The sequence below is a fragment of the Babylonia areolata genome, chromosome 18, assembly GCF_041734735.1.
Source record: "Babylonia areolata isolate BAREFJ2019XMU chromosome 18, ASM4173473v1, whole genome shotgun sequence".
NCBI classification, from domain to species: Eukaryota; Metazoa; Mollusca; class Gastropoda; order Neogastropoda; family Buccinidae; genus Babylonia; species Babylonia areolata.
The window spans coordinates 52,080,268-52,094,842 of NC_134893.1; the positions used below are offsets into that span (position 1 = coordinate 52,080,268).

Here is a 14,575-nt window from a genome sequence, read left to right on the forward strand (position 1 = left end):
GCATGCTGTTCTCAGGACCTCATTTTATCACATCATGGACAGTGTATGGCCAGCTAAGTGTCTTCACCAGTTTTGTCACCCACATAAAGAAAAAAAACAAAAGGTGACGTACTTGAGGAGGTACTTGAAGAGCGCGGAGCTGGGCATGAAGGCCGACAGACAGCTGGCAGCCAGCTTCCACATCCTCTCCGCCTGCTGCAGGTCCTGGTTCAGCCAGGTCTGGTTCACCACCTGGCACAGGATCTCGTCACGCAGGCCCACCTGCTCCAGACCCTGACGTGTACAGAATGTGAACCACACTTCAGTAACTTGGCTGATGTGTACAGAATGTGAACCACACTTCAGTAACCTGGCTGATGTGTACAGAATGTGAACCACACTTCAGTAACTTGGCTGATGCTGTGCTCAAGTTTCCATGCTGTAAGATTTCTACTATCCACATATACCCACAAATTTTCAAAGCACACTTTGCTCATATGATGAGTCTCAGTTCTCCCTTGCATGCACTGGACTTTATGTATGTCATTTAGTATCAATAATAAAGCATTCTCTGCACCATGGGCCTTTAAAATATTGTAGTCAGCCTCCTTATGAAGCTACAAGCAAAATTACTACACAAACACTAAACTTTCTGTAGATAACAACAAGATAAACTGTGTGGAGTCTTTTGGTTGTTGTGCTGTTTTTTTAATGACACGTTTTTTGGGGGGTTTTTTTTTGCTCAAGAACTCAGACACACACAAAAAAAATCACAATCATTACCAATCACACGCAGCTACGCTAGTTTGAGCAAAGGCTAAAACTATTCTTACCAGACAAGAAAAACACAAACTGCAAAACAGTGGCAGCAGTTAGTAAAGTGATGGGTCCAGCAGCTCTTACCATCTGAACGATGTAGTCTGCCAGCACCTTCTCCTTCTTCTCCGACATGTTGGTTTCACACATGTAGCGCAAGATCTGTTCAAAAATCAAACACGCTCAGTGAGAAGAAGCTATACACAAACACACTACATCATGACACGGCTAAACTATAACTGTTACACAAGTGTACTCGTGACAGTCGTAACGCAGCCAAGTCATAAATGTCTCAACTTGAAATTTCCAAAGCTATGTAGGTATACTGATCTAATCTCCATTTCTGGTCAGCTTTAGCATCTGGCCCTATATTTTGAACATGTACCAGACATTAGTTGTTTTGTTTTTGTTTAATGTTCACCCATTTCTTCAATATGAAATCACTGTGAATTGAACTAATGCATGAAAATATAACACACCCACTTAAACTACTTTCGAACATATTAAACATTCTTGGAATTAAATCTCATAACATCATGCAGATCAATGTCACACACACACAAATAAAACACAAAGTACTTGTGAAAAACTTGAAAGCCCTGAACAAGACAAGACACACACAAGCGTTGAGTGCTGCACTGACCAGCTTGAAGAGGGAGAGGGCACGATGGGACAGAGCTTCCCCCTGCACAGTGGTCAGGGAGGTGTGCAGGGGCTCCTTCTTCACCCCCCACTCCGGGTTCTGTGCACAGAGGGGGCAGAAACAGTTGTTAGGTGCAATCCATTTGCTGAATGAAATTTCATATTTGTAGGAAATGCTAGCATGTGCCTTTCTGCGAGCAAACACACACACACACACAGGCACATACACACACAGGCACACACAAACACATGCAGGCAAGCACACATGCATACAACAGTCATGCACATGCATTTGAGTGTCTCTAAACTCACAAACACACACATGCACACACACGCACACACACACACACAAACACACACACACACACAAACACACACACACACACACAAACACACACAAACACACACACACACACACACACACACACACACACACACACACGTGCAGATGCACTGTCATCTCATTTCATCAATTCAAGAAAAACACAAATGTAAACCTTTTTTTTTAAATCAAATTTAAACATCTTCAATTCCTAGCATTACAAAACTGTCCTGGCCATGACCAACATATCCCCCTTCCCATGGGGCACTAAACACCCCTCTCTTCACCCCCCCCCCCACCACCCACACCCCCCATGCCAATACCCTCACCCAGCACACATCCCCCACAACAATCCCCTCACCTTGAAGTAGACACTGGTGAACTTGCTGAAGGGGTGGGAGTTGATGTCGACAGGCAGACGGTACCCCATGTCCATGGGCTGCACATCCCCCACTGCCGTAATGATGTTCTTCCCATCATGGACCAGGCGCCAGTCTGGCAGCACCACAGTCAAAAAACCAAAGTTAGAAACAAGGAAAACAGCATTTCTGTACTGGACGTCAATTTTCAAATTACTTTAACTCATTCTACCCCACAGCCACATGCTTGCTACAACTCCCCTGGACCTTCACTACCTGAGACCACTGCAGTAAAACACTGAATTGTTCACTGAAACAGTAAAAACTGATGGAGAATAGTTGATTTGATCGGCCAAACAAAGCTTTGTTTTCATGCTTCTGGAATCCATAAATGGTTCAGTTTAGAATGCAAAGTGTACCAAGCAAGAATATACAAAATTAGAATGGTGTGTTGGTACAAGAATATTTGTACCTGGTCCGCAGGGGGAGAAATCATGGTACGAGTTATATCGTACCTGAAGTAGAATGAGTTAAACTATAAGTACAGATTGATGGTAGCTACTATAATAACTATAATTATATGTATATATATATAAGACATGCTGACACACTATTCTTTTAAACACCCCAGACATCGACTATCCAGTTTGCTACAGACACAGGCCAATTGGTTAGGTTTGTGGTGGCTGTAAATATATAGATGCAGTAGCTAAATTTTTTTTTTTTTTAAACATCCCAGAAACTGACCATCTAGTTTCGTGTTGACACTGGCCATAATACAGGTTGGTGGTAGTGATACATAAAAGAACAAAGTGGTTGCTTTTTTTTTTTTTTTTTTTGTTTTGTGTATTTTTAACATCCCAGACAATGACACCTTATATCCTCCCCCCATTCGCCCCTGGAGTTATGTTCCCATTGGTATCTGACTGGAAATAGGAAAGTTGGAGTACAGTGCCTAACCTGAGGACACAAGAAGAAGCTGAAACAGGACCTCTGTTTCAGTTCTTCAATGTCCACTGCATTTGGACAAACCATATACACTACACCACATCTGCTAGGCAGAAGCCTCACCTCCGTTTATCCTCTCAGCCAAATGAACAGACGTTCGGTTTGATATTTCCAGCCAAACTTGGGGGGAAAGAGTGAGAGAGGGAATTGAACCCAGACCCTCACAGACGCTGGATTGGCAGATGAGAGCCTCTTCATCTCAAACCCTCATCACTGGTGAGCACTTGATCGGAACCCCCTGTGCCCAACTGATTCTGCCACAGCTCCCTCTAAATTGGTAGTAGCTATACTCTGAAAGTCTCTCTGAAAGCGTTTGATATCAACCCTGACTCCTGGGAGGAATCTGCAGTGGACCGTGACAAATGGCGCGCTGCTGTGCACAAAGGCGCCAGGTTGTGCGAGGCCAACAGGACTGCTGCAGCTGTTGAGAAGAGGCAGGCCAGAAAGTCACGGGCAAACAAGCTCCCTGACAATGATATGCCTGTCTTTGTCTGCCCCAACTGTCAGCGAACATTTCGTGCGCAGATTGGACTATTCAGCCATCTGCGCACTCACAGATAGATTCATGAGCATCCTTTCCCCCACCCCACCACCCTCCCCCCATCCCCCATCTGGATGACAACGATGGTCATCATCAATCTCGATGGACACACCACCACCAGTAGCTATATGAATTATTAAAGAAGAGTGTGGCTACTGCTTTTTTTTTCTTCTTCTTCTTCTTTTTTTCTTCTTTTTTTTTAACAATCTAGACACTGACCATCCAGTTTGTTGTAGACATAGGCCAGCTCTCCAGGCACCTCCAGATTGGCGATGCTGGCCATGGCTCGGGCTTCACGCTCCTGTTCATCAGTCAGTCAAACTTTGGTTTAAAGAAGTTGTAACTGGATCACATGAGGTTCAAAAGGCAAACATATATAATACACAGAGAAGCATAAAAGCAAATGTTCCATCAAGATCAGTGGCATGGGCCTGTTCTTCCTCTCCATCAGTCAATTAACCTTTGTTTTTTTTTTTTGTTTGTTTTTTTTTGCTGCCCCATCATCTGCACCATTTCAGTGGCATTACTCACACGCCGCTCATTTGGATTCCCCCCCACACACGGCCACACCCAGGTTCATCCGTCACAGTTCCAGCGTCAGCAGTCCGCAAGGAACCATCGATGTTAGATCGCCAGGGGGCCACACACCAGAGGAGACCCTGCACTGCTGCTGAGTCACTTCGGTGGTGTTCAGTGGTGCCTGTTCTGATTTAACATACTTAGGACACCACCTACTAAGCCCCCTACTAATGACAATAATGGCTTAGTCGCAGAGCCAGACTGAGTGAGCATCCCTCCCAGAGCGGAGACCGCCACCACATCCCTCAAACAACAGCCCCCCATGAATCTGCCGACACTGAAGACATTGACAGGACTCACCCCAAGCACAGAAGTGGAGGGGTATCAGACTGAGGTCACCATGAGAGCAGGGAATGAAAGGCCACAGACTTTGAGACTGTTTTGTCTATATTGATGATGATGGAGCAGGAGGATGACAATGACGATGGTGATGTAGCCATGGAGGTCCATTTTGGTTTGGGACTGAGTGACAAGGCTGTACTCTACGCTTCCTGTCATAATGATATCTCGGTGTTAACCAGGCCCGAGAGATACAGACACTTGCAGTGTTGGTCAAGTAATTAGAGCAACACACCCAAAGACACATCCTTCAAGTGGATGACACTCGACTGTGTGGTCCCAGTCTCCCCATTTAAGCCCACAGCACACTCAACTCTGGATAGGAGCCGGCCACGGGCCGAAAAACCCATCTTCTTCTTCCTCTTTGTTCATGGGCTGCAACTCCCACCTTCACTCGCATGTATGTACGTGGGCTTTCACCTGTATGACCATTTACACCCCACCAAGTAGGCAGCCATACTCCATTTTCGGGGGGGGGGGTAAAACTTAGGTTTAAAGAAGAACACTTCTTTAACTGGATTACATGATGTACAAAAAAAAAACAATGCTAATTTACAAAGAGCAGCAACAAATCAACTGTATAGTCAAGATCAATGGCACAGGCCTGATCTTCCTGTCCATCAACCAATCAATCATTTGATTTAATGGTCTTTAATCCAATCACTTTAAGTACAAAACACATATATCATACACAGAGCAGCAACACATCAATCCTATAGTCATGACAAATGGCCATCCTGTCAACCAAACAACTGACCAATGACAATAATACGGAGCCTAATGCTCCTGGTATGGTATTAGAAATAATTTTCCAGTCAATGAATCAGTCGTAAAGTCAACATGTCACAATGGTCAACATAAATTATTCAGCAAGTCAGACTATTGTTCAGTTTACTTAGTGAAGGCTAAACTTTTTTTTTTTTTTTTTTTTATCAATTACTTAATTAAAGTCATGGCAAAAAAACCATTGAAGAGCATATTAATTACTTCATCACTGATTCACCAGTACAATTTATCAACGAATTTGTTACCAAAAAAAAAAAAAAAAAAAGAAAGAAAAGAATTCAATGATGGAAAGTATTCATTTTGACAGAGCAAGGTAGTATATTCACAAAATGACTATTAACATTCAATTTGTTCCACAATTATGTAAACAAATCGTGCTGTTTTACTCATGATGTCTAAACATTTAACTCAGGATGATAACTTCTTTTGTATGTGTGCAGTGTAACAGCGCTTGATCGATCATTCCTCTAAAAAAAAAAAATCTTTCATATATATATCACTGCAAAAAACAACAATAATATATACCGAGTACAAGAATGCAAAAGAACAACAACAACAACAAAAGTGAGAAATAATCAAAAAAGACCCCAACAGAGGCAGATAAATCTTCATCACATAAATGAAAAGAAAACAAACCAAAAACGTTTTGAACAATCACCATCCATGCACGACATCAGAAGTCCATTCACCCTATCAATTTTCATTTTGTTCGTCCCTCACTGCCTCGTGTCCATGAACAGTCTCTATCTACTTCATCCTGTACTTCCTACCATGGCTCCGTTACTCTAATCCCCTTTGCCATTCTTTTTTTTTTTCTTTTCTCTTTTTTTTTTTAATAGCAGAAACAAACCAAAAAAAAAAAAAAACACCATCAGAAAAAGTATGCTAGCAAAAAAAAAAACCAAAAAAAAACCCCACTATCAAGCAAATATCAAACAAATGAAAAAAATCAAAATAACAGATAAGTTGTCAATAGACTATAATGCAGCAGAAATATCTGTTGAAAAATGAAAATGAGGAATGGAAAAAAGCATGGGAGATAGAAATGGTGTGGAAGAAGGGAAAAAAAAACAACTGAAACATCCCCCATGGTGAAAATAATTCTTAATGCACTAAAATGAGAAACATGAACAAACAAAAAAAACCCACAATGAAACAGTATGTCAAAAAAAAAATTAAGAAAAAAAGGTTATATGTTCAGAGGCAAGCACACAACATGCAGACATATGTAACCATTCAAAATAAATATACATGCAAGTTTTTTTGTTTGTTTTTTAAATAAAAATTTCAAATGACTAAAAAAAAAAAAATTAAAAAAATTTTTTTTAAAAAAGCCAACTCGTTTAAACACCTCAACATAACAACAACAAGTACAGATACAACATCATCTGTTTACCCTGCGAGCATTCAGATGAGCTTGTTTGGAAGCGGAATCCAGTAAGAAGAGCTGAGATATTCGACGTTTGATTTCCCTACCAGGCTAGCAGCATGATTAAAAACAAGGAACAAAACAGCTCTATGGATCATATCCAGTGGAATAAAACAAGGCACATTATCATAATCCATCATCTCAATTCTAAATAATCAAACAGTGGATTCTAACTGTGCCGTGAAAGGGACAGAATTAGCTTTGTATGAGATAAGAGTTTTACTAATCAAAATAAAACAACAGACAATGTATATAAAGATATAGATAGATAGACAGACAGATAGATAGATAGATGGATAGATAGATAGACAGATAGTTAGATAGATAGATAGACGGATTGATATATTCAAGTTATAAAAAAAAGAACTGAATACATGAATAAATGTATATGAATGTCAATGGACAAACAGATAATAAAGAAAGAAAATCTAAATATCTGTAGCATTAACAAAATATCAAAATTCTTAAACAATCATCACATCTTTTGATGATAATCATTTATGCCATACATCTGATACTGCTTCACTTTTAGTTTAAACAAAATTTTTAAAAATACAATGATAACTGAGAAACCAAGCACTCCCACGCTATTTCTCACCATATCCTTTATGGGAGGCTAAGTGGGCACATAAATCCACAGTCACAATAAAGCAGATCAAACGAATGATGCAAAACCACACAAAGATTATGAAATGCAATTTCTGCGTCAAAAATATACCCCCACACAAACTACAGGACAATCATACTCTGGAATAATAAGGTACAATAGTCCAGAAAAAAGGACCATCTATTTGACAGTGAAAAGCTGTCTTTCAACCAGAATTTTTAGGTCAATGCACATCTTGCCTCAATGAAGCTTTAAAAGTTTGCAAAATCAAGAATGCATGAACGAAATAAGAAAAGTCTTCCTGAATTCCATGAACCTACCATGAAGACAAATTTTCCAAAGTACAGTTATTCTCACACAAATTCTGAAGAAGTCAAAGAGGCTTGATTATTTCATCAGACAGGAGGTCCACTGACATAAAAAAAAAAAAAAAAAAAAAAGCTCAACAACACAGGACTCAGGATATCCACCCAGGCAAATAAAAAAAACAAACAAACTCTCATGACCACAGTCATTCTTTCCTTGTTGCTTTGAGAATCAAACTTTCACTTCATTCACCAAATATCAGTATCCAACTTGAAAAACAACACATCTCAAAGACAAATATCAGTTTCTCATTCTCTTGTTTGGTTGTGTTTTTGTTTTTTGTTTTTTTGGTTTTTTTTTGTTTTTGTTTTTGTTTTTGTTGTTGTTGTTGTTTTGGTTTGTTTTTATAACAAGCTGGCACCTATTCTTTCACTCAGAAACTGGACTGTATGAAAGTGAGGTCAGGAAAGGTTAGGGTTTTTTTTGTATTTGTTTTTGTTTTGTTTTGCTTTTTTTTTTTTTTTTTAGCTTTGAATCACTTTGGCTTTCCTGTCCCACCGCCTTCAGGCCAGTCACCTTGAAAGCCCATGCAAGTGATGAAGTGGCTGGGCCACAGCAGTCTGGGTGCTGAACTAGACTTTCCTGTTTTCGTTTTTGTTGTTTATCGTTTTTTCCCCTTCTCTCTCAGGTGACCATGTGGGTTCAAAATCCTTGCATTTTTTGCTCTTTTCTTTTTTAATTTAAAGAAAGCTTGCTGTAAACAGTTATTTAAATCAGATACCAACAAGAAGAAACACAACCAAATAAATGGACCCGACTCAAACAAAAAGGATAGAATCAGTATAGTCCAGTCATCCCTGGTGATGAAATTGTCTGATTTCCCTTTAAAAAAAAAAAGTAAAAAAATAAACCGTAGACTGATTTTATATGACAATAACCTTTTTTCTGTTTTTTCTTGGCTGCATAACTTGTCGACTGATTCATCTGAATCTTGAAAGTTCAAAATATACTCGTCATAAAAGATGCTGTCAAGCAACTTCAACCTATATTTCATTTTACAAGATGCGATTTCATTAACAACTCTGAACAAGGTTTGTTTTCAAAGACACTGACACTGTTCCACAGATTGTGTAACTCACTCTCTTTTCACGTTCCAGTTTTTCTCGAGCTTCTTGCTGTCGCTTGGCTAACTTCTGCTCCTCCAGCTGACGCCGAATCTCTTCTCGGGTCTGAAACACCAATAACATCACCAATATAACATCAGCTACTTCACTGTCGTCACCAGCACCACAGTCTTTACATCTGTCATTGTCACATTACTTCTATTGTTGTTGTTGTAGTTACTGCAACAAAACCAAACCCTCTGCATTATATTTCCTGCGTGCACATCAGTATATTGCACAGATGCAAAAGCGGACGATCTGAGATTAAACTTCTAATGATGTGCCATGAAACTCAAGAAGAATGAGAGAATTTAACAGAAACTGAACAAACTGGGAAAAACATAAGTACAAATGCATGAACACACACACTTTCAGTCACACACACACACACACACACACACAAATGTGCACATGCATATACCAGCACACACACTCACACACACACACATCAGCATGTGCACACACACACACACACACACACACACACACAAATACAAACACACAAATCACTACCTTCACAAACATCTTGGCAATATCCTTCTGTCATCCAAACTCCAGACAGAGCTCACATTCATAAAAAGCACAGATCACCAGAATTCCACGCACTTTCGGACACCACTCACAACAGAAGCGATGCGATTAAATGAAACATTCACTAAGTTTAAAAAAACAAAACAAAAAACAGTGGGCATCCACAAACTCCAGAACCACTGCAAAGGTTCAACAGAACAAGCGACCAATATATCACATTCAGCCAGGTGTCCTTAACATGTGTAATTAACTATCAGCCTGTACATCAATATGGTTATAGTCAGACACGACTGACTATCATACATTTTAAGTGTGTATGTCTAAAAGCATGCTGTATTTTCTGAGGATAACTCAGGGACATCAGCGAACCAGGATAGGGATGATAGCAAGACCATGATCAATGAAGACAATGGTACCTGTGCTTGACTTGCTGACCAGCCATGAAGATAAAAAGACTGGAAAAAACTCCCTCTCTCTCTCTCTCTCTCTCTCTCTCTCTCTCAGCAATGAAGATAAAAGGCAGAAACTTCTCTCTCTCTCTCTCTCTCTCTCTCTCTCTCTCTCTCTCTCTCTCTCTGTGGTAATTTTCCATGAAAACCATTTTATAAACAACTGTGTCCTTTACAATAACCTGCAGCAAAAACATCTGAACTCTGAAGGTCAATCCTATGTTCACTTGCTGAAGAATGGTTCTGTTTACAGTATTCGTAAACTCTGCGTTTATATATTTAATGCCCCAAAGATACGAGAGGAATTCTGTGACAACAATGATGGAAGTTAGAATTAATTTACTATGCATAAGAAGCACTTTTGTTCTACAAGTTTAAGTTAGTACGTATTTTACATTTTGTTGTCGCTGCTGGATCACCATATTGTGTACTTTTGACCTCTTTCTAGGGGCCGGAGGCCTGGAGATTAAAGTTTTGTTCTTGTTCTGGTAATTTTCCAACATTGTCATTTTGGACAACCTTGTGTAAAATACAGTATGAGTTTATCAAATTATTCCCCACCCTCCCCCACCACCCCCACCTCTCCTTGCACCCTACATCCCCCTCACACTGCTACACAACGCAACTGGCCTTCTTCTTTCCTGATTATATATATATATATATATATATATATATATATATATATATATATATATATATATATATACAGGTTCTGGCATTTCTAAACAAGACAAATAGACAAATAAATAACCCTGCTGACAGGTTCCTCTGTGCAGATGCATGGCACACCACTGAACCATCAGGCACTGTGGCTTACAGCTGTTGACAGATAAAGCAGCCAGCCACCTAGCTCCCATGGGCGAAAAGGCCTTACAGTTTAACCAGCCTTATTGACTCTCTCTCTCTCTCTCTCTCTCTTTCCAGATAAAATTGTATATATATATATATGTGTGTAAATGTGTGTGTGTGTGTGTGTGTGTGTGTGTGTGTTTCTTTAATTTAACATCTTTTCCCAACTGGTGATTTTAGATATGTGTGCATATGTCAGGTTTGTTTTTTTCTTTAATGTTTTTTTCGTTTGTTTTGTTTTGTTTTTCATCTCAATGTGATTTTAGATAGGTGTGTGTGTGTGTGTGTGGGGGGGGGAGTGGTGTGTGTGTGTGTGTGTGTGTGTGTAGAATTTGTCCACACACACACACACACACACACACACACACACACACACACACACAGAGTTATTCACATACAGTTACTCAAATACACACACACACACGCAATCACGAACGCACGCATGCATGCACACACGCACGCGCGCACTCACTCACTCACTCACTCACTCTCTCTCTCTCTTTACCTTGACATAGCGCTTTCGTTGCAGGAACATACGAAACTGGGCCTGGGCCCTGACGATGCCATTGCGTGTTGTCAGGAAGTCCCGTCTGAAACAGGCAGCATCAGTAAAAACATCAGATTCACTGCACACACTCTCTCTCTCTCTCTCTCTCTCTCTCTCTCTCTCTCTCTCTCTCCAAGCAGTCACAAACATTAGAGACACTGAATTTTAACATGTTGTGCCAACTAATTAACTTTATTTATGAACAAATGCATTCATCTGAAATCTGGGATTGTTTTTTTTTTTTACTTTGGGACAGGCCAGAAAAAAAAAAAAAAGTTATGTGACTAAAATGGGACACAAGCTCAACCCTGATGTTACTGAAATGGGACACAACATCACCAACGGCACCTAATCCCCACGGTGATAGGACCAGAAGAGGACACAATCCCACCTCTAGCTGATGTTACTAAAATGGGACACAATCTCATCCCAGATGTCACTAAAAGGGGATATATATCAGTTTACCAGTGATATAAGGGGACACAATCTCTCTGGTTCTATGACTAGCATGGGACAAGGTGTAATCAGGTACAGAAATAACAGGGGAGAACATTTCTCTCACAGGACTCAACACTACTCAGAGGTGCAGGGGAGAACATTTCTCTCACAGGACATCAACACTACTCAGAGGTGCAGGGGAGAACATTTCTCTCACAGGACATCAACACTACTCAGAGGTGCAGGGGAGAACATTTCTCTCACAGGACTCAACACTACTCAGAGGTGAGTTTTCTCCAATCCCATGCAGTCAAAAATATCTCATCAGCGGCATAACCAAAACAAAGCAACAACAACAACAACAACAACAACAACAAAAAAAAGCTTGCCAATGACAAAGAACAGTCATGCCTAATGTGTGTGTGTGTGTGTGTGTGTGTGTGTGTGTGTGTGTGTGTGTGTGTGTGTGTGTGTGTGCACTATCTCTGAAAATGTCTTTTAGAAATGTGAAGACAGGGATCATCAGTGCACACTGATATTTGTTGATTGGTTGTGTGTGTGTGTGTGTGTGTGTGTGTGTGTGCGTGTGTGTGTGTGTGTGTGTGAGCATAGCTGTGTACACATGTACACATTTCTCTGTGTATAACAACCGATTAATGTGTCCGAGGCTCAAAATCTGTCTACTTATGGGCCTGTTATTGCCGCTGAGGTAGGAGAGGAGGAGGGGGGGGAGCAAGGAGGGGTGTTCTTTCGACAGAAAATGTATGACTTTATCCTTTCAAAAACACCATATATGTATGACTCTACATACCTATCCTTTCAAAACACCCTCTTCAAAACTGGTTACAGCGAGCATTCCCGTATGTTCCTATTGCTTCTTTCTGAGTGCACTTTAACTTTGCAGATGCATTTATGCATGCATATGCACAGAAGAAGTGCTCTCTTCTGTGTCTCTGTCTCACTGTGCATGCAAACCTGCTTGTCTGCCTGCCTGTCCACCTACCTGTTTCTCTCTCTCTCTCTCTCTCTTTGAAATTAGTTTTATTAAAGTCATGTTCATTAACTCCTAATGATTATAGGTCACTTGATTATCCTCCCACTGGAGCTAAAACTAGAATATAATAAAGCTGTTTTTATGCACAAAATAGTAAGCAGCTATGCACCTCCTTCAATTATAAATAACTTCCCAGTAAATAACATAAGACATGTTTAAAAGATATTACTAACCACAACAACTTTAAGCAAAATCTAAAAATGTACCTATTCACAAAAACTGACGTCACCTGAAATCCAACATTGCTTTCGACAATTTGTGGGATCCCTCTCACTCTCCCTTGAGTGGGTGCATTTGTGTGCGTTTGTGTGTGTGTATTTCATGATTTTTTTTTTCTCTCTTCTTCTTCCTTTTGTGGAATGGCTTTGAATGGTGAAATAATGGTATATTTTGATTGTGTTTTGATTTTGTGCTCATTTTCGCTTTTTTAGCTTTATTCCCTCTTTTGGGCGAGGGCTGGATGTAAAAAAGCATGTTACTTGCTTATCTATTACCCTCGTTAATAAAGATTTTGTCTTTTGTCTTTGTCTTATCTCTCTCTCTCTCTCTCTCTCTCTCTCTCTGTCTCTCTCTCCGTGAGTATGTGTTAGTGCATGCAAACACATGCAAGCACATGTAAGTGAATGGTGTCTCTCTGTGTTCACACGCCAAACACATCCAAGGAAGGAATCAATCATGCGTCACTAAAAGTTCCGACAGAGCAGCTCTGGCAAAGGCCTACAATATTCAATGCTACCATAGCAACGCAACACACAAATGACACATGACACATTTTGTGTGTGTGTGTGTGTGTACAGTGTGTGTGTGTGTGTGTGTGTGTGCGTTTTCAACTGGAATTATCCTCCATCAAACTTTAATTCTTCTTTCATTATGTGATGTAGTCCTTTGCAATGTCAACAGCAATCTGAAGGGAGCAAAAAAAAAAAAAAAAAAAAATTCAGAGAGAAAAAAAAGCGTTCAGCTGAATGAAGTGCCCGGGTGCAGATGCTTCCCACAATACTTTCATTCATGACAGCCCAGGACTTGTAATGAGTTAAAAACCTTGGAGGTCTAAGGGACTCTTTTCACTGTAATTGCTTCCCACAATACTTTCATTCATGACAGCCCAGGGCTTGTAAAGAGTTAAAAACCTTGGAGGTCCAAGGGACTCTTTTCACTGTAATTGCTTCCCACAATACTTTCATTCATGACAGTCCAGGACTTGTAATGAGTTAAAAGCCTTGGAGGTCCCAGGGACTCTTCACTGTATTTGCTTCCCACAATACTTTCATTCATGACAGCCCAGGACTTGTAATGAGTTAAAAGCCTTGGAGGTCCCAGGGACTCTTCACTGTAATTGCTTCCCACAATACTTTCATTCATGACAGCCCAGGGCTTGTAAAGAGTTAAAAACCTTGGAGGTCCAAGGGACTCTTTTCACTGTAATTCTACTGGAACCCAGGCCACATCCACAGGGTCACCCTAATGCCGACACAGGCTAATCACAATCAGCATTACCGCACATGTACATACAAAGGAGACTGAAGCTATGATGCCTTTGGTTCACTCTTTATATGTGTTCATTCTGGAAATGGAAGTAACATCCCCAGCTCACTCAGTGAACATGCTGTGCATCCCGTCCATTCGCACAGCATCAGGGAGACACACTTATGACATGTTACCAGATGCCGTGGACACAAGAAAGAAAGGGGGTCTTGTCAAGCGCCTATGAAAACTTGCTACACTGGTCGTGGTGTTATCACACTGCAGTGTGTGTGTGTGTGTGTGTGAGTATGGTTTGTCCAGTGAACGTTCTGGGTATCAGTCAGATTCCCTATCAGTATATATCAGG

General features: G+C 40.4%; 1 protein-coding gene across 4 annotated transcripts in view; it reads right to left on the reverse strand.

Moving 5' to 3' along the window:
- Positions 1–14,575, reverse strand: part of LOC143292884 (unconventional myosin-XV-like) — a 237,777-nt gene that overhangs the window by 64,555 nt on the left and 158,647 nt on the right. For all 4 annotated transcript variants that reach the window (XM_076603546.1, XM_076603547.1, XM_076603548.1 and 1 more), the window contains exons 21-27: positions 11,211–11,295; positions 8,853–8,942; positions 3,887–3,968; positions 2,121–2,254; positions 1,439–1,537; positions 883–957; positions 113–273 (exon numbers count right to left, since the gene is read on the reverse strand). In XM_076603546.1, coding sequence (XP_076459661.1) covers positions 113–273; positions 883–957; positions 1,439–1,537; positions 2,121–2,254; positions 3,887–3,968; positions 8,853–8,942; positions 11,211–11,295 — 726 coding nt within the window. The remainder of the gene's footprint in view (positions 1–112; positions 274–882; positions 958–1,438; positions 1,538–2,120; positions 2,255–3,886; positions 3,969–8,852; positions 8,943–11,210; positions 11,296–14,575) is intronic.